The 27,988-nt window shown below is 35.8% G+C and overlaps 1 protein-coding gene across 4 annotated transcripts in view; it reads left to right on the forward strand.

Annotated features, from left to right (window-relative positions):
- The window catches only part of LOC106055951 (parathyroid hormone 2 receptor-like), a 122,467-nt gene that overhangs the window by 42,479 nt on the left and 52,000 nt on the right, over nucleotides 1-27,988 (forward strand). The window contains exon 1 of one of the 4 annotated variants that reach the window (XM_056020801.1): nucleotides 1,498-1,982. The exons of 2 other annotated variants lie outside the window; for them this stretch is intronic. In XM_056020801.1, coding sequence (XP_055876776.1) covers nucleotides 1,926-1,982 — 57 coding nt within the window. In that variant the 5' untranslated portion in view covers nucleotides 1,498-1,925. Of the gene's footprint in view, nucleotides 1-1,497; nucleotides 1,983-27,433; nucleotides 27,882-27,988 lie in introns of those variants that run through there. One more of the 4 variants, XM_056020809.1, reaches the window with a different exon arrangement.

Below are 27,988 nucleotides of genomic sequence, written 5' to 3' on the forward strand. Positions count from 1 at the left end.
ATGAATCACGTCACAACTTGACCTTCGCCTCGCGGTCTGACAGATATTAATGTTTATGTTCCTTTGATATGTATATTACACGTTTCTTTTAGATAAAGTAAATATTGATTGAAAAACAAGCAACAAAAACAAAAAAAGTTTTTTTTCTTAAAGACATTTTTTTCCTCCTTTCTGAAGCTGTCGAGTTTTTTTTTTTTTGTAAAAGCGATTACTTTGCTCTTAATAACAAATGAATGATAGATTTTTTTTTTAAAAGAGCCGTTTTCGGACCCGTGTTCACCCAATGTCCAATTTCCAGTTTCCATGTTGAATTCATGAAGAGTTTGCAAGCTACTAGAAGGAATTGAAAAAAAAAAACGTGTGTATATTCCATGTTCAATTTGATTTTACAAACAATTATTAAAGGGTTTAAAAGCGTAGAACTGAACAATTTCTCCGTATTCTTTACACCGGATATACCAACAGTTAACTTGCCAGAGATTCGTTTCCGTTTGTTTTTTTTTGTTGAGATTTTCCAATAGTATATTTGGAAGTTTGTAAAAAAAATTTAAGTTTCATTTCTCAAGAATAAAGAAGGGCCATAATGTATCTGCTTCATTATTATTTCCCACTTTATTTCTAACCATTATACATTTCTTATATGTCGAAACTTTCATCTTTCTGAAGATAAAAAAAAAAAAGGCCTAGACATAAATAATTTCAGAAAGGCGATATCTACCTGATAGATAAGTAAACAGTCTAGGAGATCATTTCTCTTTCTAATTAAAAACAAAAAAACTCTCGGCCACCCGCCGGTCAAAGCCTGGAACTTGAGTCCAGTTCTTCGCCTGCACGAGATGGCGCTAAAAAAAAATAACTCACACTGGAGGCGATGGGAGAGGGGGAGGATAGCAGGGAGGGGGAGGGTAGTGGTGGTGCTGCTCCTGTGTCGTGTCAGCACCATGTTGTGGTCTGGCTGATGTATGGAATACAACTCGCATGGAACTCTGGGACATTCATTTACTTCTGTTCTTCTCGCGCGAGTTATATTTCCTTGAATTCAATGGTCCGGAAATTATGATTAAAAATGTCTTGAGATCTTTGTATCATTGTGTGTCCTTCACATAATACATTATATACATTATATTAAGCGTCCAGTCAAATTGGGGGCTAGTCTGATATTCTCTTAGACTCATTCGGTGATAACTTCAATTTGAAAACGCTATAAGATAATGAAGTGCCGTGTGAAACATTATTTTAACGGTCTATAATTTATTTGTTGTGTAGCATCTTTTGATCTTCTCAAGTCATGGATCATTTGGCGTTTTAATCTTCACTCTACGTTCTTGTACAAAATATATTTCTATAATTAAGTTTGAGGCAAAATTTTCAAAATTTTAAAAGAAAATCAAATCATAGTTAAACTATTACTGCTAGTTATATTTTTAAAATAAACTAAAAATATTATAATTATTACTAGCTGTTGATAGGAATCAATCATTTTCCTTTTAAAAGTCTTTTTACTTTTGATTATTTAGTAGAGTATAAGTAGATGATAGTAAAAAAAAAAATCAACAACAAAATAAAAAGGTTTCGAGTTAACACAAAACTTAAACTTCGTGTCCAAATATATCTTAAGTGATTAAAACAAAACAATGTAAATTTAAGTTATGAACATAATTCTAGAACTGACTTAAACTAAAACTGTACTAATGTTATCATTGAAACCGACAGTTGGGGTTTACTATGACCCCGAGTTGTAAAGGGAGACGAATACCTTCCTAAAGAGAACCAACGCGATGATGTCACAGCAAAGTGAAACATTTTAGAAGCAGTCACTCTGTACTAAAAGATGGATTTAACTTCGCAAACCGGAAAGGAGCGTCATTTGTTACAGACGACTAGAGTTGCTGCCATATTGCAGACAAACCTGTCCAGGGAATGACATGGGGGATTCCCTAAATATTATTCTAAAAATGGAGACAGGAAATGAGGCCGCAGATGTAAGTAGACCAGACTTTTTTCAATGATTGCACATTTTGTAACTATCGAGGTAAATCTTGTCTTGAATCAATACATTCTCATACATTTTACAATAACTTTGAAGTCTAAATTTAATGGAAGTGCGTCTTCTAGTCTATTGCGTTTCAAATTACAGTTTACACAGTTGTTTCGTGCAAGACGCTTTGGTGCTAGATATCTGTCATTGAAGAGTTACATTATCAGGGCAAGTGACTAGCACATATGTGGGGGGAAAAAGGACATAGCAGGTTGTTTTCTTTTTCGCTTTTCTATGCGAGACTTTGGCTAAGTATTTGTAAAGGGAGTGCACTCGGCTTCTAAAGGTTTGGGGAAGATTGAACGCGGCACACTTGAAATGATAGACAACTGCAACGGACTTTGATGACGTAATTTATACTCAAACTTTATCTAACATTAACTTGTTTGTTGTGGTTGTCTTTTTAATTTGAACACATGTGTTATACATGCAATGAATCTTGTTGTTTTTTTTTCAACCATTGTTTACTTTTTTTTTTTTTAGAACTGACATTGCCAACAACACATAAGACACTAGCATAAGTTCACGATTTACACAACCATTCACGTTGACATTGTCCAAACTGGACGATCACCAGGTTGTCCATTGTCCTCTGTCGTAAGCGAACGAAGATATTGGGACTCTTTCGGAAATGATCTGTTCTTATTTCCTATGGAAGCTCAAAGGTTCCAAGAAATATAAATGTTTTTGTTGGTGCGTTTGACTTCCTAAAAACTGTTTTTATGTAGCACAAAGTGGTACGCAAAAAACTGTTCATGTACTTCACTCATAAGTCCCACGCCATTGTATACAAGCTGAAAGGTCCAAAGGAACTTTATTACTATGACCGCTTTCCCAAATCACTAGTAGAGAAGCCGCCACAAGTGGACAGACCGGTACCGGTTTCCAGATGTAAACTTTTCGTTAACCCAAGATTGAGGCCGCACAGCCTAGTAGTGAGCTCATGAAGAACTTGGAGATGGATATAATCTAAGATTGATTATGCATTCCAGTATGTCTGGTCTGGAGATAATTGTATCCCCAATCTTGTTTTTTTTTTTTTTTTTTTTAGAAATAGAAATAATATTTAATATCAAAGACATAGTACCTAACTATTGAAACCACCAGAGACAGAAAAATGATACAAGGATCCTAGGATCACAGTTTTTTTTTTTTAAGGAAACCTCAGAATTTGCGCTATTCATTTTTAGCTTTATCATCATAGGAATCCTTGGGCTTTATGCCTCTTTTCTTTGCCTCTTTTTTGGGCTTTATATGCCTCTTTTATGGGGCATCTTGCCTCTTTTGTGGGCTTTTTTTTTTTTTTTTTTTTTTTTTTTTAATATGTTTTTATTGTAAGTTACCATAATTCACAAGTATTAAATCATAAACAATTGAAAAGTGATTAACCTAAAAATATAATAACAGTAATAGAAATATTATTTAATATCAAAGACATACTACCTAATAACTCTTGCACTAGGAATTCCGAATCAACAAAAAGAAAAAAAATGTATTTACTTATTCACTAAATTTTGTTTAAAATAAAGGTTTGGGGAAAAAAATGCTTAACATATTTTTATTATGCAAGAATTATGTAGATTAGCGGGAATAAGAAAATAAAAACTAATTTTACAATGATTTTTTAGAAGCGTATTAGTATTAGTATGTACTTAGGTATTAGTTATGCTTACAAATTAATACAAAACATTTGTCTGATATTCTTTATAGGGAGAACTCAAATAGTGGCTACTAAAGCATAAAAGTACTTTATCTTTTATCAAGACTTCAGTAGCATATGGTATGCAAATCATTAAATGGAAACTCCGATGTTTTTCAAATTTGAGTTATTGACATACTTAAATTCTGCGTAAAAAAGTTGTAATAGTAAACATTTTACCATTTTTTATTTAAATGCTTAGAAACATTTATATTTAATAAATTAGTGTGTAAATTCTTGACATCTTAAAAAAAACGGGGTTCTTAAAGATTTTGCTTTTAGCTCAGTCAAATGTCACTTCCCTAAACAGTACTGAAAGAGGAACCACATTAAACCAATCGTATCGCTTCTTTCTTACAGTAGCTGTTCGGCTTAAATATCCTTTTAAATATATGTATGTCAGATAACTCTTATGATTTCTTTTCACCTAATAATAATTATCGTTCCTTTCACCTTTTCCTTATACGAGTCCAACCCTGGTTTACGTACGTGAGTTATAAATTGCTTCCCTACTAAGCAGTTTACAATTACTCTCTCGGTTTATTGGCAAAATACTTAAGTCTTAATCAAGTGACACTCCATTATTGGGTTATTGCCTTTTAGCATTTCATCTGGCGCTGTTAATCTGTTCACAAGTCTGTTCTCAGTAACATGAACATACCTAGCGTTACACAGACATATTGAGTTCCGACAGAGACACATTAAATCTCTCACAAAGACATTAAACGAACCAGAACCTGGCACTTTGAAACCATATAAAGACACATTAAATCACATACACATCTAATCACACACACATTAAATCACACACACACATCAAATCACACACACACATCAAATCACACACACACACACATCAAATCACACACACACACATCAAATCCCACACACATTAAATCGCACACACACACACATCAAATCACAAACACACATACATTAAATCACACACACACACACATCAAATCACACACACATTAAAGCACATACACACACATTAAATCACACACAAACATTAAATCACATACACACACACACATTAAATCTCACACACACATTAAATCACACACACACACATTAAATCCCACACACATTAAATCTCACACACACACACATTAAATCACACACACACATTAAATCACACACACACACTTTAAATCACACACACATTAAATCACACACACACATTAAATCACACACACACACATTAAATTACACACACTTTGAAACCATATAAAGACATTAAATCACACACACACATCAAATCACACACACACACACATTAAATCACACACACACATTAAATCACATACACACACATCAAATCGCACACACACACATTAAATCACACACACACACATTAAATCACACAAACATTAAATCACACACACACACATTAAATCACACACAGACACACACACATCAAGTCACACACACACATTAAATCACATACACACACATCAAATCGCACACACACACATTAAATCACATACACACACATTAAATCACACACACACATTAAATCACACACACATTACATCACACACACATTAAATTGCACACACACACAGTAAATTGCACACACACACATTAAATCACACACACACATTAAATCACACACACACACAATTTAAATCACACGCACATTAAATCACACACACATTAAATCACACACACATTAAATTACACACACGCACATTAAATCACACACATACACATTAAATCACACACACACACACACACTCAGACTCATTTACTTAATACACAAACAAATTAAATATTCCAAACAGGCATATTGTATCCCTTACAAAAAGAGACCGTGAATACCACACATAAACACAGTGAATTCTACACATAGACAGAGTGAAGACCGGACACAGGCACAGCGAATTCCACTCAGAGGTACATTGAATCCCACAAACTAACCAACAAGTAACCAGAGGATACCTCAGGCAACCATACACAAGACCCAGAAGACATAGCTAATGACATTGTATCAGATTCAAAGCTAACAAAGTTTACTGGTGATTCTATGCTAACGTACAGAGGGTACATTTAACCATTACATATTGTTATGACTCTAAGTTGCGCACTTTCATTAGGTGCGAAACTGTGCACCATGAGACACAGGACAGAGACACGAGAGGATAGAGGAAGTAAGATGACCGATGACTAGAGATGAAAACAAGGACGCTTGTGATGTGATTAGTGTGGCTCTAGATCTAGTTTCTATTTTGACTATTAAACATTCTATTTTATTATTTTATAATCCTTTCGTTGAGGTTATTTGGCTAAGTTACAGCAATATCAACAATCATAATCAATCATATTACATAAAAGGACAAAAAAGACACATTATAATTATGCCAACAGACACGAAGATAGAGCTTTCAGATTATGATAAATAAATATCGGCAAACATCAGCGCTTTATAATTTGTCACAAAACTGGTCATCGTTCTAAGCTGGGTGCACTCTAACATGCCTGATTAATACGTCCTTAGTTCTACCAACCATCCATCATCCTTTGAACTTCTGCTTAAAATGTGCATAACAAGGCGGGGCAAAATGGAGGACTCCCTTAGAAAAAGAATATTATTGTATTGTTCATTATAGCCAACGAAAACAACATAATAGGCAGCCTTACTCCCTACTCTGGGGTGATACAATACACTATCTACATGCCATTATATAAGACTGAGGCAATACGGTGCTAAAGTGCTATTGTTTCATGAACGTATTCCTGATATTTCTTTTTCTTTTGTTCTTCCCTTTTTTTTTGTATTCATGTTATAGTTTTGTTTCTTTGTTTTTGTTTCTTGGATTTTATTTTGCAGAATTGTTTTTAATGCCTCTCGAAAGGGGACAATACGCTATTTGAATGTGGTCTGTCTGTCCGACGTCCGTCCGTTACGTTTAGATATAAAAAACCGAAAAGATATGGAAAAATACGATTTCATGATTTTTTAAGGTTTTTAAAGTTTAAGTCCAACGGCCTTTCTTTAAAAATATTTTTGTCTGGAAGTGAGTCTTTTGTTTCTAAAATTAAATACATAAACCTTTTTATAAAAAAAAAAACCCACACAATTTTGAAGCTTTTAACTATCAATAGTAAACAGTTTAAAGGGAAATTACGTAACGATGGTGAAAGTTGTTTTTTTTTTAAATAGTAATGCTTGAAGTACTTTACAAAATATGAAAGTATTTCTAATACTTTCTGCTGTAAGAACCATATAAATACTGAAAACTTTTTTTTTTTTAGTTTTTTGAAAGTGAATGCATTTTATATGTACATAAATAGAGACATTTTTAAAACAAGATTTTAAGGCAGCGTTTTATTGAGGTGAAGCGATGTCTTTTATTAACAATAATATGTTCTATGTACAGCAGTGTTTCCCAAAGTTTTACCTTATTGGAACACTAGGGAGGTGGAGAATTTGAAAATTCCCCCGACCCCCACTTGAGGGGGGGGGGGACACTATTGAGTGTTTTTTATTAAAAATTAAATATTACGCAAAAATGCAAGGGCCCCCAAAGAGGTCAAGTCCCGCGGGCCCAAAAACGATGGAAAACTCCTAGCTACGCCTCTTTTGGAACACTTCGCACATCTGAGTATATATCGAAACACATTGCTTATTTCTTGAGAGAGATTATATCACGTGGTGGCCTTCTAGTTCATTATTTCAGCAGTTCGTGGAACACCTACCTATTCAGGTTTCGCGGAACACTATGGTTCCGCGGAGCATAGTTTGGGAAACACTGACCTAAAAAAGTGATCCCTAGTTACCATAACTCTCTATGACCTAATGTTGTATTGGTTTTCAACAACATTGTTTCGGTGTCACACAAACCATTGCTTTAACTGGCGAAGGTTTTAATTGTTTTGTTTTTTTAAATATCTAGATCCTGGGTATTAGTTTTAGAGGCGGTGCTGAAACAAACGTTTGTCACCCACTTAGCCACACATTTCAACCGTTTCAGCTGAAAAGTTTCACTTCTCATGATCTTATCTGTTTTCTCTTAACTCTTTCTCTCCTAAGTGACGATGCCAACGTTGATTTGACCTCATTAAACTAAATTTATTTTCGGATTTATAAACTTTAATTTGTGTTGTGTAAAAAGAACATGTATTCCCCTAGAATTCGATACCAACTATAACATTTTCTGATAAACAAACAAAAGAGTTATTGAAGTTTAATCAGAACAGGATAATAAAATACAAATGAGCAAAATAAATCATTCTATCGGAACAAGGCAAATTATAACGGAGAGAAAGAGTTAATATATTTTTTTTTCTTCTTGATTAACTCGCTTCCAGTTGCTAGTCTGGCTCCTTATAATTAGCCCACATGACGTCATTCTTTAGAATGTCCAGGTAATTAGTGGCTGTGTCACGTCAGGTTTTGTTTTCTTGCTATAAAGGCTGTATTGCCTTACTAATGACTTTTCATCCATGTAAAAAAAAATGTAATAAAGTATTCGGTTTCCAAACCGAGCGAAAAGTGTTTGAATCCCAGTTTAGAGAGGTCATTAATGGCAGGCATGGGTTCACAATACTTAAAGGTCATTTTTCCAAGTAGAAGTCAGGCCTTTAAATGTAGGTGGTTGTGGTGGCTACCAGACAACCTCGTTAATCCGTGACTACAGAAACAGGTGAATATCGTCTATCTGCCAAAACACCTTGAAAAGAAACTTGACTTAATGCTAAGATATTCTTTGAATTGTGTTATCTCTACCTGTTTAGTCTGGTATCCAACCTATTTAAACATGATTATGTGATAGACTTTGGTCTTGTAATTGTTGATGGCTGTCTGACTTTGACATATTACTCTGTAGATGTTTGGGTTCCCTGTACGGGTGTATTAGATGCGTTTAAATTACAAAGAAAGATGGAATACACATGTACCAAGGTTAAAGAACTAAGCCCAGACCGTTATAGACTTGAATGAAGGTTTATACTGAAAAGGCCACAGTCGAGTCTCTGTTGGTAATACGAAGTTATCACCGAGAAGTCCTAACACTAACTGACTAATAATACCTTAAATAGACTATAACTCACTACGCCGTGACGTCACTAATTGTCGCGTTCAAAGTCCGTCAACTATTTTGCGTCCCTAGCAATGTCTAATAATAGTAACTAGTTGTCTAACTATGGATACTTTATTAAGTTTATAGTCCTCTCTTTTCTTTCAAATTTACAGAATAAATAAACGTGGGATTAACATCAATTAATTTCGATTCTGACAATCATCATTTGTTTTCCATTTTAACTGACATCTTTTGTCAGTCTGTCAGTCTGTCTGTCTCGTTCAGATACACACACACTCACTTCTCGAAACACATAATTAATGAAAATTTTTTAGATCAAAACTTTATTTCAAATGAACAACTTAAACTTCGTTTTAGAATTCGGTGTCCAAATAGGCTAAACTGATATGTCCTTAACATCTTGTTTAAACTGGTCGAGTTCACATCTGTGTCCAAACAATAGCACGTCTAATGTGTGTCCAAACAATAGCACGTCTAATGTGTGTCCAAACATTAGCACGTCTAATGTGTGTCCAAACAATAGCACGTCTAATGTGTGTCCAAACAATAGCACGTCTAATGTGTGTCCAAACAATAGCACGTCAAATGTGTGTCCAAACAATAGCACGTCTAATGTGTGTCCAAACAATAGCACGTCTAATGTGTGTCCAAACAATAGCACGTCTAATGTGTGTCCAAACAATAGCACGTCTAATGTGTGTCCAAACAATAGCACGTCTAATGTGTGCCCAAACAATAGCACGTCTAATGTGTGTCCAAACAATAGCACGTCTAATGTGTGTCCAAACAATAGCACGTCTAATGTGTGCCCAAACAATAGCACGTCTAATGTGTGTCCAAACAATAGCACGTCTAATGTGTGTCCAGTAATAGAACGAATGTCCAAGTCATTTTATAGGCCAGTGACAATGAACAAAGAAATCATTCAGAACCGTGGGCGGAGAATAAATCTAGATTGATGCAATATAATTAGAATGTCCAATAGCGACGACAAACAAACAGAATGGACAAATTAAAGAAATCTCTCTCTCTCTCTCTCTCTCTCTCTCTGTATTCATGTAAACTACATATAGATATTATCTATGATGATGTGACCCAGATTTTGCACCTTAAATACAATTTTTTGAAATCTTTTGACCCAAATTGTCTAAAAATCTCGTGAAACGTTTTATTGACTATAATGATTTGACATTTAACATTTTAAACTTAGAATCTACTTATTTTGTTGTAAAAAAAATCGTTAAAAAATTTAAATAAACGTCTTATGTTAATAGTAAATGGACAGTTGACATCCCCAGTTCTTAGCCAGAAATGCTTTTTCCCACATCTGATTGGGTCGTATTACTCTTCTAGTTCGTGGCAGTACAAAATTAGTTGATTTTTTTTATGTCATAAAATAAGGATTTTTTTTATCTATTCACTTTACAAGATTAAGAGATCTTTTCTTCTGTTTTTTTTTTTTTTTTTTTATAAATTTCTTATTAATATATTAACAAGGCTTGTTTTCGAGTCCGAAGATTAATGAGGAATGCAGTATTTCCCGTGGCTACGCAGCCCCATCTCTGACCTACATATTTTGCCACTCCCTGGGCAAGCATAACCATTGTCCGCGGTGGTCGATTAAGGTTTTCTATGGCCGTCTACGTCTGTCGTCGGCAGCGGTTCTCATTTGGTCTCAAATGTTACGTTGGCCACCTTTTAGCTCACCAAAAAAAAAAGTCTTAAGGTCTGACAGTTACCCTGGGCAGGGCACGTGTCCCGTATGGGAGACGAACGTTTGCCAAAGGCAGTCTGAAGGTGTAGGGGAAATAGGGAGTCGGGGCAGGTTTCATTCGTTAGACCAGGCTCTACCATTTTCAATCAGTATAGCATTTTGTCTTTCTTTTTCCCAAGCCATCATGAATAGGACAGGTGGACATCGTGACACGGTTTGAAGCATAGAATGAAAACATCTTATCTGTAATGGCGAGGCTTTGCGCTCAGTCGTAATGTAGCTGTACCAGACCGGAAAACAATGTTGAATGCCCATTAAAACAAAACTGTTTTTAATTATATACTTGTCAAAAATATAAACATTGTTCTCTAGATAGTTGAGTTCATTTAGTAGATTCATTTAAAATGTGGGAGATCTTTATGTCCAACCCTGTATAATAACTTATATTCAACCATTTCTCTGCAATCTCCCTTCTCTTTCTCAAGTCATACCCTGGTTTCTTGGTTTTTCTAATGTTTTAAACTTTTTATCTTTCAATGTAGATTCGATGATACGCTAATTTTCTCTCTTTACCCCCTCCCCTCCCCACTCTCTTGAGGAATCATTCTTGTTCTTACCCTGCTCCAGTCAACTACTGTCACTGACAATGTCAATTTGGTTATCTTCCCCATGTATTGTATTACTGTCTAGATCCTCTGGGGAACTGAGTTTCACTAGAAGGGGAGTTACCGATAGATGAGATTAAGTCCTCTAACAGCAACTGAGAAGATTGATAAAAGGCAGTAAAGAAGATTAACTAGCTAAGTCCAGGTTCTTGGTTTGACGTTACCCTATTTGTTTTGTAAGTGGGCTGTAAACACGCCAACACTGTCAACACGCTGAATCTGAAATTAATCCTTGACCATTTATTCCGTCTAATTTTTTTTTCTTAAAACACAACCGTACTGAGCCTCACTTTTGTATTTAGTGCTGAGTGGTCAGATTTAAGTTTATAGAACGGTAAAAGTTGACACAGAACGAAATAACATTAACAACGAGAAAGAGGCATAGTTCAAAAGTTGTATTTTATATAGACACTAGCATTACCCACAAGGTTCGCTTGTTGATATTGTTTCCAAGCTATATATTGTTTTGTCATGGAACCCTCTTTTTTAAAAACTTTTAACAATATAATGAAAGTTCATAGATGTTCCTCCATACATTCCATTGGGAAACTAATTCTAGTTTCTGTTACGTTGAAAAGGATATTTTTTTAGCCTGGGATTTTTTTTTCTTAGACAAAGACTAAGATTTAAAGGCTGATGCTTTACCAATTGAGCTATCCAAGTGTTATTTATATCAGAGGAAATTACGCACAAAAAGTCAAGTGCTTAAAAACGGAAGAATAATCTTGTACTTTTCAAAGTGTTGACTTTTTAAAAAAACTTGTTGGGTCGAAATTGCGAATAAAAAATTCACCTGACCACAGCCCCTGTGACTTTTTCCTAAACTGAAAAAGTTTTTCAAAGAAGGACATTTTTGGGACTTCTAAAAACATGGAAGAGAGTGTAACGGACAATACCGGTTGAAGACTTCCAGCGCTGCTATCGTGTGATTGTCAAAAGAGTTGATCCGAAGGCTCTTTGAACTCGAGGCGTGTAAGCCTGATTGAAAAAAACGTTGTCTGGAAGAAGTCCAAGTCAATGTCTAACTATGTAAAACATTGTTATTTTCGATGTATCTAGCACTCCCGGCGCATAGACGAGAATGCATGGCCGAAGGCCGAGCACAACGGGAACCCCAGCCATTTTCCTATGTTTTACCAAGCTAACCGTGCAGGACTCGCCAATAGTGTAACAGTCCCTTGAGGAACAGCGCATGCATTATCGACTGGGACGGGAAGCTCTCTTTCAACTCCGCACCTTGCAATGGGAAAGCTCTCACATTCCCTTGGACACTTCCACAGGAGTTTTATTTTGCTATTCATTTAGCCTAATCCTCACTTCCTCTAGCGATCGTTTCCACCCGAGTGCCACGTTGAGGCAGAATAGCGCACCCGGGCGCTGCTACCAAAAGTATGTAACGGCCATTCTGAAGACCTCACTCCGGTTGAAGACTTCCAGCGCTGCTACGAAAAGTAAAAAGCAACGTCTGCATCAGTGTGAAGCTGCCCCCAAGGGAAACTATTATGAAGGGGAGATAACATTGATGTTTCAACAAAATAAAAACTTTGGTCAATCAAAAGTCGGTCTCATTACATTTCTCCCAGACCTATATAATATTTGCTCGTTATCTTTTAGGATTCTGATCTATTTGTATTTTTAAATACATAGATGGAATCTCTACTTTGTGTCTGCGAAGAAAATTAATAAATTTAAATAATCGAATCCATTATATAGTAAATGTCATGAGATACTCAATATGTTAATACTATTCAGTATCCAATATTTCGAAATATAACTTGCACACTACTATATACTAAGGTTGTTATACGCGGTCTCTACATAATGTTAAGGTCTTCTGTTTCTTTGGATAACGGTTAACGAGCAGGGTGTCATGTGGCCAGCACAATGACCAACCGTCTTTTCTTTCCCCAGCGAAAGTCAGGTACCCATTAGAGTTGGGAGGACTCCAAAGCGCCCTAAAAATCAAGAAATTTAAAATCCCAGTCTTCACCGATATTTGAACACATGGATCGATAGCTAGTCGGTAGCCAGTCACTAGATACTGAATATATAGCATAACTTTGTAGTTTAAATTATCTATTTCTCTATAGGCTCTCTATTAGCACATTACATTATGTAAACTAACCTTCCTCTCCAAATTGTATTTCAAATTATTTTTCCAATATTTTTTCTATTTAGATGGATCAAATATCTAAACAAAAGTGCATAAACTTTTTGTTATTGTAAGCTGGATTCTGCAAAAGCATCTATCGCGTCTATTACTAACAATAACATAATAATGACACTGATGTTTCTGATATTATACCAGTTATTTCCCTTAGCATAAGCCTAGTCCTTGACAGGGCAAGATTATCCACTCACAAAGTACACACATTAATTATTCTAATTGGATCTATGAAATGGGACCTGGTGTTTTGGACTAGAATCAAGCAGATCTATATGTGCAATAAACATAGTTCTGTATAAATAGAAGGTCTTACTCCTGTAAAAGAAAGTTGATTTGTGTGGTTAGCTTTAAGTTAGTTGAACGTCATTACGTCAGCTCGGCCAGTAGAGGACTGGCATTACACACATGACTGAGCTCATTAAATCTCTCACTGGCTCTGCCTTGTATTAGATTTGTCCTTCTGGCCCTTATACTCACAGCCCTAGTGCTTTAGCTTCATTGGACATTTTGTATTGACATTTAGGGCTTTAGTGTTCACACTTTAACACAGACAAGAGTGCTCCATTGCAAATAGAAAAGATGCATGCGTTTAGAGGTGAAGCCGGTCAGACCTTTTTTTTTTTTCAATCTTAAATTTTTTTTAAATATGATGAACAGCTGTTCAATAATGCATGCGAGACATGGAGGTTGTTATGACACGATTAGGAATTAGTTAATTGTTTCGGGAATAGGGGAAAAGTTTTTACTTAGCGACGATGACGTAATATAACTTTAAAAAGTAAGAACACTCTAGGCGACGCTATAAACAAAACACTTTTCATCCTTGTAGGAATAAGAAGTATTATACGGCCATAGAGGACATTCGACGGTTTCCTTCTTGAGTATTAAAAGTTATTGTTGTTTCAACACTTGCGTTGACTACCTATATTGATTGTTTCGGCCTTTTGCCAGTGTTACTGAACTACTGTTGAGTATTACCTCCTGTTCATCGCTTATAGTCGACACCTGACAGAAAAGACGCATGCGTTTACTGTTGAAGCCGGTCAGACTTTTTTTTTCAATCTTAAATTTTTAAAAATATTATCACCAGCGGTTCAATAATGCAAGCGAGACATGGAAGTCAACTGCCGCAATTGAGAAGAGACTAAAGGTGGCTCAACAAAAATGGTTAAGACAGATTTTAGGAGTCAGTTATAGAGATCGGGTCTCAATCAAGGGAATCCTTTGCCGAACTGAGAGTCGATCACTAAGTAAGGTTGTGACATAGCGTCCCATCGCATGAGGTTTGCGGGACAGGTTCTCCGAAAAAAAAAGAAATACGCATACCAAGAGTTGCGATGACATGAAGGCCAATACGAGGAAAGCGTTAACAAGGACGTCCTCGTACTACCTTGCTCAGAGCAGTGGACACCAGGTGGGAAGAGGCTTCAGACATTGCTAGTGACAGATCTTTATGGAGACAGCTTGCCGCCCAATGCACCGAACAGCGAATGAGGATCTAAGCCTAAATAAGCTCTATTACCTAAATAATATACGTTTATAGTCTGAATCACATCGAGAATGGGCCTCCCATGCTCCCTTTAAATAAGACCCAGGCATATGCCATGGAGAGAATTTATCCGATCCGCATCCATTGTTTTTCGAGACCGAAGAGCAATATATACAAAACAAGATGTGCATACAGTCTTCAGATTAAGATTAAAAAAAAAGAAAATCTCAAACGCACTTATCTGTATTAAAATTATTAATTTGCTTAATTGAGATTGTAGCTAAAGAATGCTGCAATGAGTTATCTCTTCCAAAACATCATTAACTAACAATTTTTAGTTAAACTGATTTAATTCTTAACATTTAATAGAAAAACAATTAGATTTAGCTCTAAATGTTAAAAAACAAAATCAGCAGACTTTGAAAAAAAATGACGACCTTTTCCTTTGACCTGAGTACAATGGCGTGATTTTCTTTTTCAAGTTATACAATAATTCTGTTTAAGCCGGAAATGTTGTGCTGCAGAAATGACCCCCATGACCTCGGATTTAATTCTAATGTCCAGATTTTTTTTCTAAAGATGATGGCATGCCTTATTTTTAGGCACAAAATGTGCTTTTTTTATTTTCTAATTCATACAGGAAAAAAATAGCGCATCGAAACACTGACATACAAATCTTTGAGTCGTTGACTCCTTCTTCATTTTCAACAGTCATATATCATTTCTCTAACAGGTTAAATTGTTGAAATAGTTTCAATGTTGTAAAAAAAATGTGTACCAAGTTTTTTTTTTTACCTCTATTCAACTACAGACGTCCTTTCAAAAGAGAAGATAATTACGTCTTACGCTATGTATTAATCTAGTGGTGCATGTTAACTAGAGACCTAAGCTCTGCTAAGTCTTTGATTTTCCTAGCTTGTACGAATTAGTCCTAGCATTTAGGGCTGCCTGGTCTTGCGGTATGCGCGCTGGACTGTCGATGGTCCAGGGTTCATACCCTGCCCGCTGCTATCCCCTGTCGTCCTGCGGGAGGTTTGGACTGGGAAGTAAATTTTCTTCAACTTTGAAGGAACACCCGAAACACGCAAAACATTTTACAAAACATTTGACAAAAGCATAGAATAAGAAATGTGACTTTATCGTTGTGTTCATTAGGTTTTTGTATTTGTAAGTTATGATAGGTCAGTGATTTACGTTGTTATATACAGACATAGAAACGTGATCAGCAACAAGACATTTGACCTCTCTGCTAGCATCTAGACATCTACTTTTAGAAACAGTCTTCATCCGCGTGTTTTGTTTATAAAAGTGTCTGGATTTGTATCGACATCGGTACTGACCGTGTTGCGATAGATGATTGTGATATCAACTGCTTGTAAACACCAGATCCTATTCTGCCACGTCGTGAGGTATGCTCTATAGACTAGGTCACGATTTTTTACGAACTGGAAGCCTACCCGCTATAGTCCTCTGCTGTCCTGCTGGAGGACTGAATTAGGACAAGATAAACTGAAGGAAGGCCTGAAACGTATCAAATGAAACATCCGATATAACAACTTCAGTCAGAAGTTTTACAAAGAGAATTAGATGAATTACAGAAATGGGAATCAAATTGGAGCATGTCTTTCCACCCAGAAAAATGCCAGTTGTTAAGAGTAACAAAAAAATTAAAACAAATTAATTCCACTTATCTTAGTCATGGTAAACTAGTAACATAGACTAGAAACGCAAAATACCTATGTGTTATAATAAATGAAAAACAGTCATGGAATCCCCATATTGATGAAACTATCAATAAATCAAACAAAGCATTAGGGTTTATTAAAAGAAATTTCTATAAATCTAATAAGAACATAAAATTAAAATGTTAATTAACCTTGGTTAGGCCAATAATAGAATATGCATCCTCTGTTTAGGACCCCTCAACTCAAGAAAACATTAAGAAACTGGAACAGACACAAAATAGAGCAGTGAGATTCATAACAAACGAATATTCACCTTTGACAAGAGTAACACCTTTAGTAAAATCTCTAAATTTAGAAAGACTTCAGGACAGAAGACTCAAAAATAAAGTAGCAATTATGCATAAAACACTGAACCATAATTTTCAAACTTAAGCTACATGTTTAGCCAACAAGGAGTTTTTTTTAGAGGGAAATGCAATAGAACCGCTGTATTCAGTCGACTTTGTTGATTATTGCAATTTTTAGGACAAAATTAGGGCATTTTATTCGCGGGTCAGCACATGTGATTGCCCTTTTATTTTTCTAAAGTAAAAAAAAAATTTTTTACATTGTATGAGAGACAGATTTATTATTTTTTAACTAGATTTTTTAAATCGTAATTTGTCTCAGCTGTTAAAAGTTTTTTTTTAGTTTTTTTTCGATTCGATGAGAAGCTAAATGGATTTAAAATGAGTTAGAATCAGAGTGCGCACACAATTAAAGTATCGATCTTTTCAAATTATTCTATGAAATCCCGTGATGCATAAGACGACCTCGCGCCGGCTCAGTCTAGGGGGACGCTACGGGAGTCCGACATCACGCAGATACATTCTCAAGTCATAGAACTTCAGATAGTTCTTGGTAGACTTTTCCAAGCAGCTTTAGATCTAAATGACGTCAGCGTCTACTAGGTGGCGCCACCTCGTTCGTCTATTTTTTTTTAATGCTCAGAATTTCTGTTAAAAGTTTGGATTTTAAAATACAAAAATTAAAAGGGATCAAATCCTTGAGGACATTCAGGGTGTTTGTATCCTTTAGTCATAAGCTTACGTAGCTCGTAGAAAGTAGAAATAAACTAGACGAAGTAACAGCAATCAAACTCGACTGTATGACAGGAATCAAGCTTTTTACCAACATACCTAACAGATTCAAAACGAGATTGTGTTTAAGATATAACCTAATATATAAAGTAGAATGTAAGGAGTATGTATATATATGTAGGCCTATGTATGTTCTTTAAAGACATTAAAACCCGTTTGGCCAATCTTAATTAAATGTGGCATGAACGTCAGATGATAGCAGTGATCTAAGGATATGTAAAGTTGCCTTACAACAAGAGACTATATTTAGGTCAATTAGGCGTCTCGACATAGATTTTAACTATTAAAACTGCATAGATGCCTTTTATTATATAACAAAACAAAAATAAAAAGAAAAGAGCTGAGCGAAGCCGGGTGAAAACATAGCTAGTTTATTTAGAAATTAGAGCCGTTCCTTCAGACAAGAAGATTATTACGTGTTTATGTCCCATCTGTTTATCTGTAATATCAACTTTTTTTCTGATTCAACGAAAGTCTATCAACATTCTACTCACATTGTATTTTGGAACACTTTTTTTTTCAGCGAGCTATTGGATTGTTTGTCTTCCTAATAAATACAAAACATTTTACATTTTCAAATCATTGTATTTTATTAAGGAAGAAATGTTTCTTAATCAGTCCTTCCTGTCTTTGGGCCAAATTGCGTCTTTTTTTTTTTATGGCCAACGTTTACAGAGGCTGCCATCTGGCTACCACCCTAAAGACTAACAAAGTACTCAATTAAATGGGTTCTACGTCATAAGAATCCCGAAGTTCATAAGCCAAGCCGTGATTAACTCCCTTGCTTCGGAAGTCAAGATGTCATTTGAACAGTTCACATTTTGATATAAAAAAATTCACAGCACTTTAAAAATCCAAAGCAAGACTAAAAAACTGCTTGAAAGTCTAAAAGTTCTCCTCAGAGCTCTCGGAAAGTAGAGTGTCTAAAAAAAAACCCATTGAAGTCTAATGTATTCAAAAATAAACCCAGACAAGTCTAATGTATTCAATGTGCATCTTTTTCTTGTATTATGTTACAATGTTCATGTCTTCGACATTCCTGGAGACTGAGTCAGAGTGTGTATAAAGATGCCTGTGTGTAAGTGTTTGATTTCAAACATTTCGGATTGTGTTTAATATCACTTTAAAAACAAAGTGGAAAGAAGTTTTTAGTTAAATTACAATTTAAAAAAAAATGTATAACAGTTTAGAAAGGAAATGAAAAATTGCAGCACGATGTTACGATACATTCAACACGAACAAGACCCGGAAGTTGAGTACTAGATGAGATTAAGAAAATGAACATTTCAGGGTGATGTCAAAAAGGTACCGGTGACGTTTGGTATGCGCTTTGAACAGTGGTGACGATGATCTCGAGTTTAAACCCTGTCCTCTGTCCTGCGGTTAGGGCTACAAGTAACAATTTATAACAAACAAATATTCACTTTGATTAGAGTAACATCATCAGTACAATCACTAATTTAGAGATCCTTCTGGACCACTAGCGGATCCAGAACTTTGGAGTGGGGGGGGCGATTTTTTTCCAAACCCTAACCCTAACGCCCAGAAAACCCTAACCCTATACATAAACGTACGTACAGCACATATATATATATATATATATATATATATATATATATATATATATATATATATATATATATATATATATATATATATATATATATAATAATAAGCAGTATTTGTCAGTATTTTCTTGCATTCTTCACTGCAGAAACGCATTCTCCTGACATCTAAAGCTCTTTATCCATCAGTGGAGTTCGGGGCGAAGCCCCGACGCCAAAAGCGTTTTCTTGCATTCTTCACTGCAGAAACGCATTCTCCTGACATCTAAAGCTCTTTATCCATCAGTGGAGTTCGGGGCGAAGCCCCGACGCCAAAAGCGTTTTCTTGCATTTTTCACTGCAGAAATGCCTGCTCCTGACATCTACAGCTCACTATTCATCAGTGATTTTCGAGGCGACGCTTAAAGCATTTTCATGCATTTTTCACTGAAGAAACGCATTCTCCTGAGATCTGCAGCTCATTATTAATCAGTGGAGTTCGGGGCGAAGCCCCGACGCCAAAAGCGTTTTCTTGCATTTTTCACTGCAGAAACGCTTGCTCCTGACATCTACAGCTCATTATTAATCAGTGGAGTTCGGGGCCGCGACGCTAAAAGCGTTTTCTTGCATTTTCATTTTTTTTTACATTTTGTAATTTCTTAACTATAATACAAAAAGAAAAATTATTGCTTTGTCCGATAAGGGAAAGGAGATGGCATGTATCGCCCCTCCCACCTTTTTCCTTTTATATTTACTAATCATAAAATTTGAGATTAGAGTGTGGTGCGACATCATATACAAATGGTTTCACATATCAATTATATAGATATTCAACTATTTTTGTTCACAAACTATGATTCCTCCATAAAAATAGGACCACTCCCCACTCAGAGGGCTAGAGCGGGGAGGGCAGTACATGCAATCGCCCCCCCCCCTCTTACCCCACGGAATCGGCCAAGATACCAGAAGGGGAGCGACATAATATCAAATTTATATATCAATTCAACTAATCTTGCTCACAAACTATGATTTCTCCATAAAAGTAGGACCGACCCCCCCACTCAAAGGGTTTAGGTGGGAAGGGCAGTAGAGGTTTCGCCCCCCCCCCCCCACCAATCGGACAACAGGGGAACGACATAATATAGAGATCGGTTAAAATATCAATAAGTTTTAATCATATAGATATTTAATTGATTCTTTTAGCAAGCTGTGATTTCTACAAATAAATTGGACCGCCCTCCCACTCAAAAGTTTATGGTTGGGGGGGGGGCGGATTGATGCTATCGCCCCCTCCCGACCCCACCAAATCGGCCAACATACTAGAGGGGGGGGGCGAAATAATCTAAAAACAGTTTGAAATATAAATAATTAGTATATATTATTAACATAAGTAAAATTCGTATACAAATTGTGTGAATTCTATACTAAAATTCGTCCGGCCGAGTGGGGGGGGGGCGATCGCCCCTACCGCCCCCCCCTGGATCCGCCAGTGTTCTGGACCGAAAACTATAACGTAAAAAAATTATAAAAAGTCTACATATGACTTTGAACTTATAACTAGTTGAATTTATAAATTCAAAATCAACACATAATAAAATACTCAGAAAGACACAAAAATAAACGCAGATCTCCTTGCCATATGTAAGGATACATTCCTACAGGTGCAACTCTTTCCTAGTGCCATTAGAGCATGGAACGGGTTGCCTGAATCAGCCAGGAAAAACATATAGCAGAGTTTGTCTCTGATTAACATAGATGACTAAATTGACATGTAGATAAAGTAAAAGTTTCCCTTTCAAACTATGTGATCTATAGAGCAGATGATGTAAATGTCATCTGTTTCTGTGGCATACAGTTTACGCGGATGTGGAGTGGTCAGCGCAACGACCAACCGCCTTTACTTTTCCCCAACAAATTGTCAGGTACCCATTAGAGCTGGGTGGACTCAGAGGCGCTCAAAGATCTCGAAATTAAAAATTCAGAGCGAAGAGAACGATGGCCTTGTGTTAGTATGTGTTGCTCATTCATCTCCATTCTACAATGTCTACTAAAGTAACGCCCAGACACTGGCACAATACATAACATTAAATTGAACTCTTTCACTTCTGCAGGATTAGTTTTATTATGTCCCTTTAAATCTATAATTAGTTCAGCGTCTCTCCACCATTCGATCCTCAAAGTCCGGTACCCTAAGGGAAAGACGCTACAGACACAAGGTGATTCCCTCACGGGAAGTAAAATACATTTAACAAAACGAAGGGACTTTTTTTTTCACCTTAAAAAAAAACGTACATTTCACTATGTACTACATAACACAATCACAGAAATGCAACACAAAAGTATCAGTGATGCCTGACCTATGGCCCGCGGGTTTCATCCGGCACGTTGGAAAGAGACGTTTTCGCAGCAGCGGTTTTGGCACCATAAGTTTGGACGATAATTATAAAAAACAAAACATTTGATGATTAACATTTTTTATCGCTATTATATAATATATATATATAGTATACACTCATTCTATCCCATCCCAAACAAACAAAAAAGTTGTAATAAAGATTTTAACTATTTCGTGAATATATCGTGAAAGATATATTGATAAGGTTCATACTTGAGACATATTGGCCTTTGCTCGTTTGATCTTTTAATTTAAATATATTTAGTTAAACATACCATACATTTAACAAACAATTATTGGTCAACAGGAAAACTGCATCTATCTTTTCTATCACCGTTGCACTATTTTGACACCATTAAAACCCACACAACTTTATGATGTTCAGTGACATAACTATAGTTACACAACAAACGTGAATCCCAGATCTAATCACTACTGCTCTATACATACACAATTCTTGAACACATACACGCAATCAAAACATATGTATGTATCATTTTTTTTTAAAGACAAAAATAAAGTGAATACAAATAGTGTGCCGAAATGACCACTGCCTCAAAACAGCATCACCAAAACAATGGCGCCAAAACTTCCTGTTTCGGAGTTATCCAGCCTCCTGTCGGAGTTATCCGGCCTCCTGTCGGAGTTATCCAGCCTCCTGTCGGAGTTATCCAGCCTCCTGTCGGAGTTATCCAGCCCCCTCAATATTTTTGCTCATATTTCCTAATGAGGCTGCTGAGGATGAGACTCAGTTCCTTGGGTTGGAAACCACGGCTAAATATACATCTATATCTACATAATGTAAACTGCGACAGAAGGCAGCTAGCAAGGAAAGAATTTAGACCTAAAGAAAAACATTAAAAAAGAGAATCTCACATTAGGAATTGCTGGATTGATTCAATATAATAAAGAAACGAAAGAATAAATGGCAATGGACAAATAAAATGAAAAAGAAGAACCACTTTTATTTTCGTTTCACAGAATATTTTTTTTTTTTTGGGACAGAACATTTTCCGATTTCTCCAAAACGGATGTGAGTGGGGAGGGAGAGAGCGGGAGGCAACCCACAAAGTTGTGATGGACAGAGCCAAGAGAGTTGACGAGTTGCCTCCTCTCTACACACAGGTTCATAAGACAATTGAAGTTCCAGAGACAGTTTTTTGTTTATCCCCGCGTTATATTTCTGGGGATTTTCTTTTCAGTGTTGCCGCTTCGCTTCACCGGACAGCGTAAATAATTGTAATTGCGTTAGAAATAAGCTTCTTGGGATGGCTCTCGTTCTAAAGCAGCTCAATCTGAAGTAATATTGTATGTGAAAACAAAGTTTGATCAGAATAGATTAATTAGAGGAATAATCATTGTGTATGAATATAACATCAGTTTGTTTTTATTAAACAGTAATAAAAAAAATCACTTATACTTTTTAAAAGCTATTTTTTAGTTGTCCTCCATTAAGATATTTGACAAAAAAAAGTTCAAGATTAAAAGCTTGGCTAATAGAAATCAATTCTTCCAGCAGTTTGATTTTTAACTTGTAAAGATGGAACAGTGTGCCTGTGTATTGGGGCACCAATCAGCTTGGTTTCGAGAGTAACATAGAACAGCAGTTGAAAATAGATTTAAATCATAGACATAAATAAATATAGACTGGAAAAAGGAAATAACTTCATGTAACTTGAAAACATGTATATCTATTGTTGTCGGATTTCCGAATTCTAAAAAGTTGCATGTCTTAGAGATTAAACAAAACTACACTGCTCATAAATGCTGTATAATAAAGTACACAAAATTGCAAGTCACACATTTTCGTTTCATAAAACTCTTTTATCGGCCAGTCTATATTTATTTATGTCTATGATTTTAAATGATATGAAATTGCAACGTCCTCGATTTAGAAATAATTTGGCTAAATTCGTCAGAAGAGTTCAGCTCTAAGAACTTGTGCTACATAGGGCAAATGATGTTAAAATAATCTGGGTTTTATTTTATTATTTTTTTTGTGTGCGGCTAAAGGTAGACCAGCGAACTGATAGTCCAACACAACGACTGTGAGTGAATTCAAAGGTGTAACTACGTAGAACGTAGAAGGCTAGACATTGAGAGTGATTCAAAGATAGACGGATAGAACATAGAAGGCTAGACATTGAGAGTGATTCAAAAATAGACGGATAGAACGTAGAAGGCTAAACATTGAGAGTGATTCAACGATAGGCAGATAGAACGTAGAAGGCTAGACATTGAGAGTGATTCAAAGATAGACGGATAGATCGTAGAAGGCTAGACATTGAGAGTGATTCAAAGATAGACGGATAGAACGTAGAAAGCTAGACATTGAGAGTGATTCAAAGATAGACGGATAGAACGTAGAAGGCTAGACATTGAGAGTGATTCAAAGATAGACGGATAGAACGTAGAAGGCTAGACATTGAGAGTGATTCAAAGATAGGCGGATAGAACGTAGAAGGCTAGACATTGAGAGTGATTCAAAGATAGACGGATAGAACGTAGACATTGAGAGTGATTCAAAGATAGACGGATAGATCGTAGAAGGCTAGACATTGAGAGTGATTCAAAGATAGGCGGATATAACATAGAAGGCTAGACATTGAGAGTGATTCAAAGATGGACGGATAGATCGTAGAAGGCTAGACATTGAGAGTGATTCAAAGATGGATAGAACGTAGACATTGAGAGTGATTCAAAGATAGACGGATAGAACGTAGAAGGCGAGAGTGATTCAAAGATAGACGGATAGAACGTAGACATTGAGAGTGATTCAAAGATAGACGTATAGAACGTAGAAGGCGAGAGTGATTCAAAGATAGACGGATAGAACGTAGACATTGAGAGTGATTCAAAGATAGACGGATAGAACGTAGAAGGCGAGAGGGATTCAAAGATAGACGGATAGAACGTAGACATTGAGAGTGATTCAAAGATAGACGGATAGAACGTAGAAATTGAGAGTGATTCAAAGATAGACGGATAGAACGTAGACATTGAGAGTGATTCAAAGATAGACGGATAGAACGTAGAAATTGAGAGTGATTCAAAGATAGACGGATAGAACGTAGAAATTGAGAGTGATTCAAAGATAGACGTATAGAACGTAGAAGGCTAGACATTGAGAGTGATTCAAAGATAGACGGATAGAACGTAGAAGGCTAGACATTGAGAGTGATTCAAAGATAGGCGGATAGAACGTAGAAGGCTAGACATTGAGAGTGATTCAAAGATAGACGGATAGAACGTAGAAGGCTAGACATTGAGAGTGATTCAAAGATAGACGGATAGAACATTTAATGATAACTGGGACAAGCATTTCAAAGAATGGTGTGTACAATGATGTGTACAATGGTGTGTACAATGGTGTGGGTACAATGGTGTGTACAATGGTGTGTACAATGGTGTGTACAAAAGTGTGTACAATGGTGTGTACAATGGTGTCTTAGGAGATATTCGTACTGTGTTACAGGACGATTTTAGGACAACGGAGCAGAGTTAGGGAATATTCATTTATAAAAAATATATTTTTATTCTTTACTTGAAATGTGCAACTGATGTGTGTGTAAGTGTGTGTGTGTGTGTGGAAAACTTGGGGCTAAAACGTAAAAGAAAAAAAAGTAAAAGTTCCCGTTTCAAACCTTGCGTTCTATATATAGGGCAGATGATATAAAGGTCATCTGTTTCTGTCTTTAACGAGGCTGTCATGTGACCAGCACAACGACCAACCACCATTACTTTTCCCCAACTAACGTCAGGTACCCATTAGACTCAGAGGGGCCCGAAAATCTCGAAAATTAAAATCCCAGTCTTCACCTGGATTCGAACCCTGGTTCGAAAGCCAAGCGCTGTACCGCTCAGCCACCGCGCCTCCTACTTTAAGAATACATATTAGATACAGTTGAGTGAAACTATACATCTTTTATTAAATACAGAAAATTTAAAGCATAGATGTCTATCTGGAGAGAGACAGACAGACACAGACAGACAGACAGACAGACAGACAGACAGATAGATAGATAGATAGATAGATAGATAGATAGATAGATAGATAGATAGATAGATAGACTGATTGATTGATTGATTGATTGATATATCACCATTCTAGACATTTTATTAGATATCATGGACTAGACAGTAATGTAAATTAATTGTTCTCTGTAGCTGCGTTTCATCTCGCCATGTACTTTTAGCCCGAGATCTGATTTACGAGAGATATTCAATCTGCTATAAAATAGGACCAATGAGAGGAAGTTTTTAATCATCTTTGACGCAAGCTCGTAGACGTTTTTTGTTGTTTTTTTTTTTGGACTGATTCGTTCATCGAACAGCAATAAGCCATCAATCAATCAGCTTAATCAATGCAGACTTGACACTTTTTTTTCATCTAATATTGTGTTTTTTTCTCCAGCAAACGATTTATAAATTAGTCAACATGTCTGATCAATTGTAACAAAGTTATTTACATCATAATTATTTGATAAAATAATGAGGATACATTTAAAACGAAATTAGTAACATGCTATTTAATTTATAACAATAATATTGTTAAAAATCCTTAAATCTTATTTACTTATATAATAATAATATTAATAATAATAATAAGACTCTTCTTCGAGTCTGAAGATTAATGCGTACAGTATTTCCCTTGACTACGCTATCCCAGCTGCAACCTACATATTCTGCTACATCCATCGCAGACATAGCCTTTATTTCTATTTAATATGTATAACTGAAAGTAAGCTATACATATGTATGTATGTATGTACGTATGTATGTATGTACGTATGTATGTACGTATGTATGTATGTATGTATGTATGTATGTATGTATGTATGTATGTATGTATGTATGTATTAATGTAAGTATGTCCCGCATAGAAATCAATAAACGTTTGACCAATCTTAATAAAACTTGCTATAAATGTTCCTTACATCACGACGTAGTATACATTTAATGCCCCTCCCACTGCATGAGGGCCCGAAAATAAAAAGAAATACCTAAATTCATCTCTATTAAAGAACTAAAGTTTTAACAAATCGGATAAACAGTTATTAATTTTGTTATATGAATATGTCGGCTAAATGGGTTAATCCATTTTCACACTACTTTTAATAGTTTTATTCTCGTGTCAGAATTAAAAAATGTGAAAGGAACATTCGCCAATTTTGATGAGGCCTATAGATCTAAATCCAATGCACTAGATCAGTAGTATCCTAAGGGCCGTAGCCGCGGGTTATATCTTTCTGTGATATTGATATCTGAAAATATCTGAAACTAAACTGTTCTTAGTACGCTTTAGGTTTACACATGTTGACTTCAAAGTTCCAGACATTCCTAAAGAGACGAAGAGTATTTCTTTCTAGTCCAAATCTTCAGCGTGACCGTAGTGAAAGACAAGTAGGGGTTCGAATGTAAAATCATCGTCACGACATTTGGAGTCTCTTACAGTACGGCCAGGGTGAAATCCAGCAATAACTCCAACTATCTACATCTGGTTGATAGTTCCATTAACTCATTACATAATATTAGCTTGCATCGTGGGGAGTGAGTGCATTAATAATGCCCGAAACAAAAGATTCCAACTCCGTTCAGCGTATGGTGAAACCGTTTATTTATTATAAATTGCAATTAGGGCATATAGTGAGATCAGAGAAAGTATAATTCTTTGAATTTTTAATACAGAAGATAAAACAAATAGATTTATTTAGGCTATGCACTCAATCCAGCCAAAGATTTCTTATTTACTTGAGAACATGATTTAATTTAACTGTTAATTCTTTCAATAATCATTGAATCACTCATACAACTAGATCAATGATTTAAGATTAAGTCAACACAAACTTCTATTCTTAAATGAAGGCATGATGAACAATTACCTTTCATATATCTTCCATGTTCTAACCTGCACATGTTGTACATGCAAATAGACAAATCTTTGTAATAAACATCAGCTTGCCAGATTGGCGTTTTAGAATTTTAAACTGACACCAAAAGGAAACAGAGAAATCCGATTCTCTTCCAGTTTTCATTTGCGTGACAAGCCAAAACGAATAACGTAAGACATCTCTAAGCCCTTAAGATCCATCGAAGTCACAGATCACATTCGAATTGGCCTTATAATACTTCTTGGCTCGGCTCGGGCCGTTTTGATCCGGGCAGTCTTACTGCGAGAGAATGTTTTTCTGACCAAGAAGTGGAGTGAATAGCAGTACTCTTCAAGTTTTAGCCTCTGTGGGGCAAACTCTTCGCGTATTCAACATCGAGAAACATGGCAACAAATGACTATGTGCTGAAGGTAAGTTTAGCAAATTTATTTTATTTTTATTTAACTATTTAAGCATTTTCTTTTAAAAATAAACCTTAACTCCATGATGTCTGGGACCATATACATTAACAAGCCTA

The sequence above is a fragment of the Biomphalaria glabrata genome, chromosome 1 (assembly GCF_947242115.1).
Source record: "Biomphalaria glabrata chromosome 1, xgBioGlab47.1, whole genome shotgun sequence".
NCBI classification, from domain to species: domain Eukaryota; kingdom Metazoa; phylum Mollusca; class Gastropoda; family Planorbidae; genus Biomphalaria; species Biomphalaria glabrata.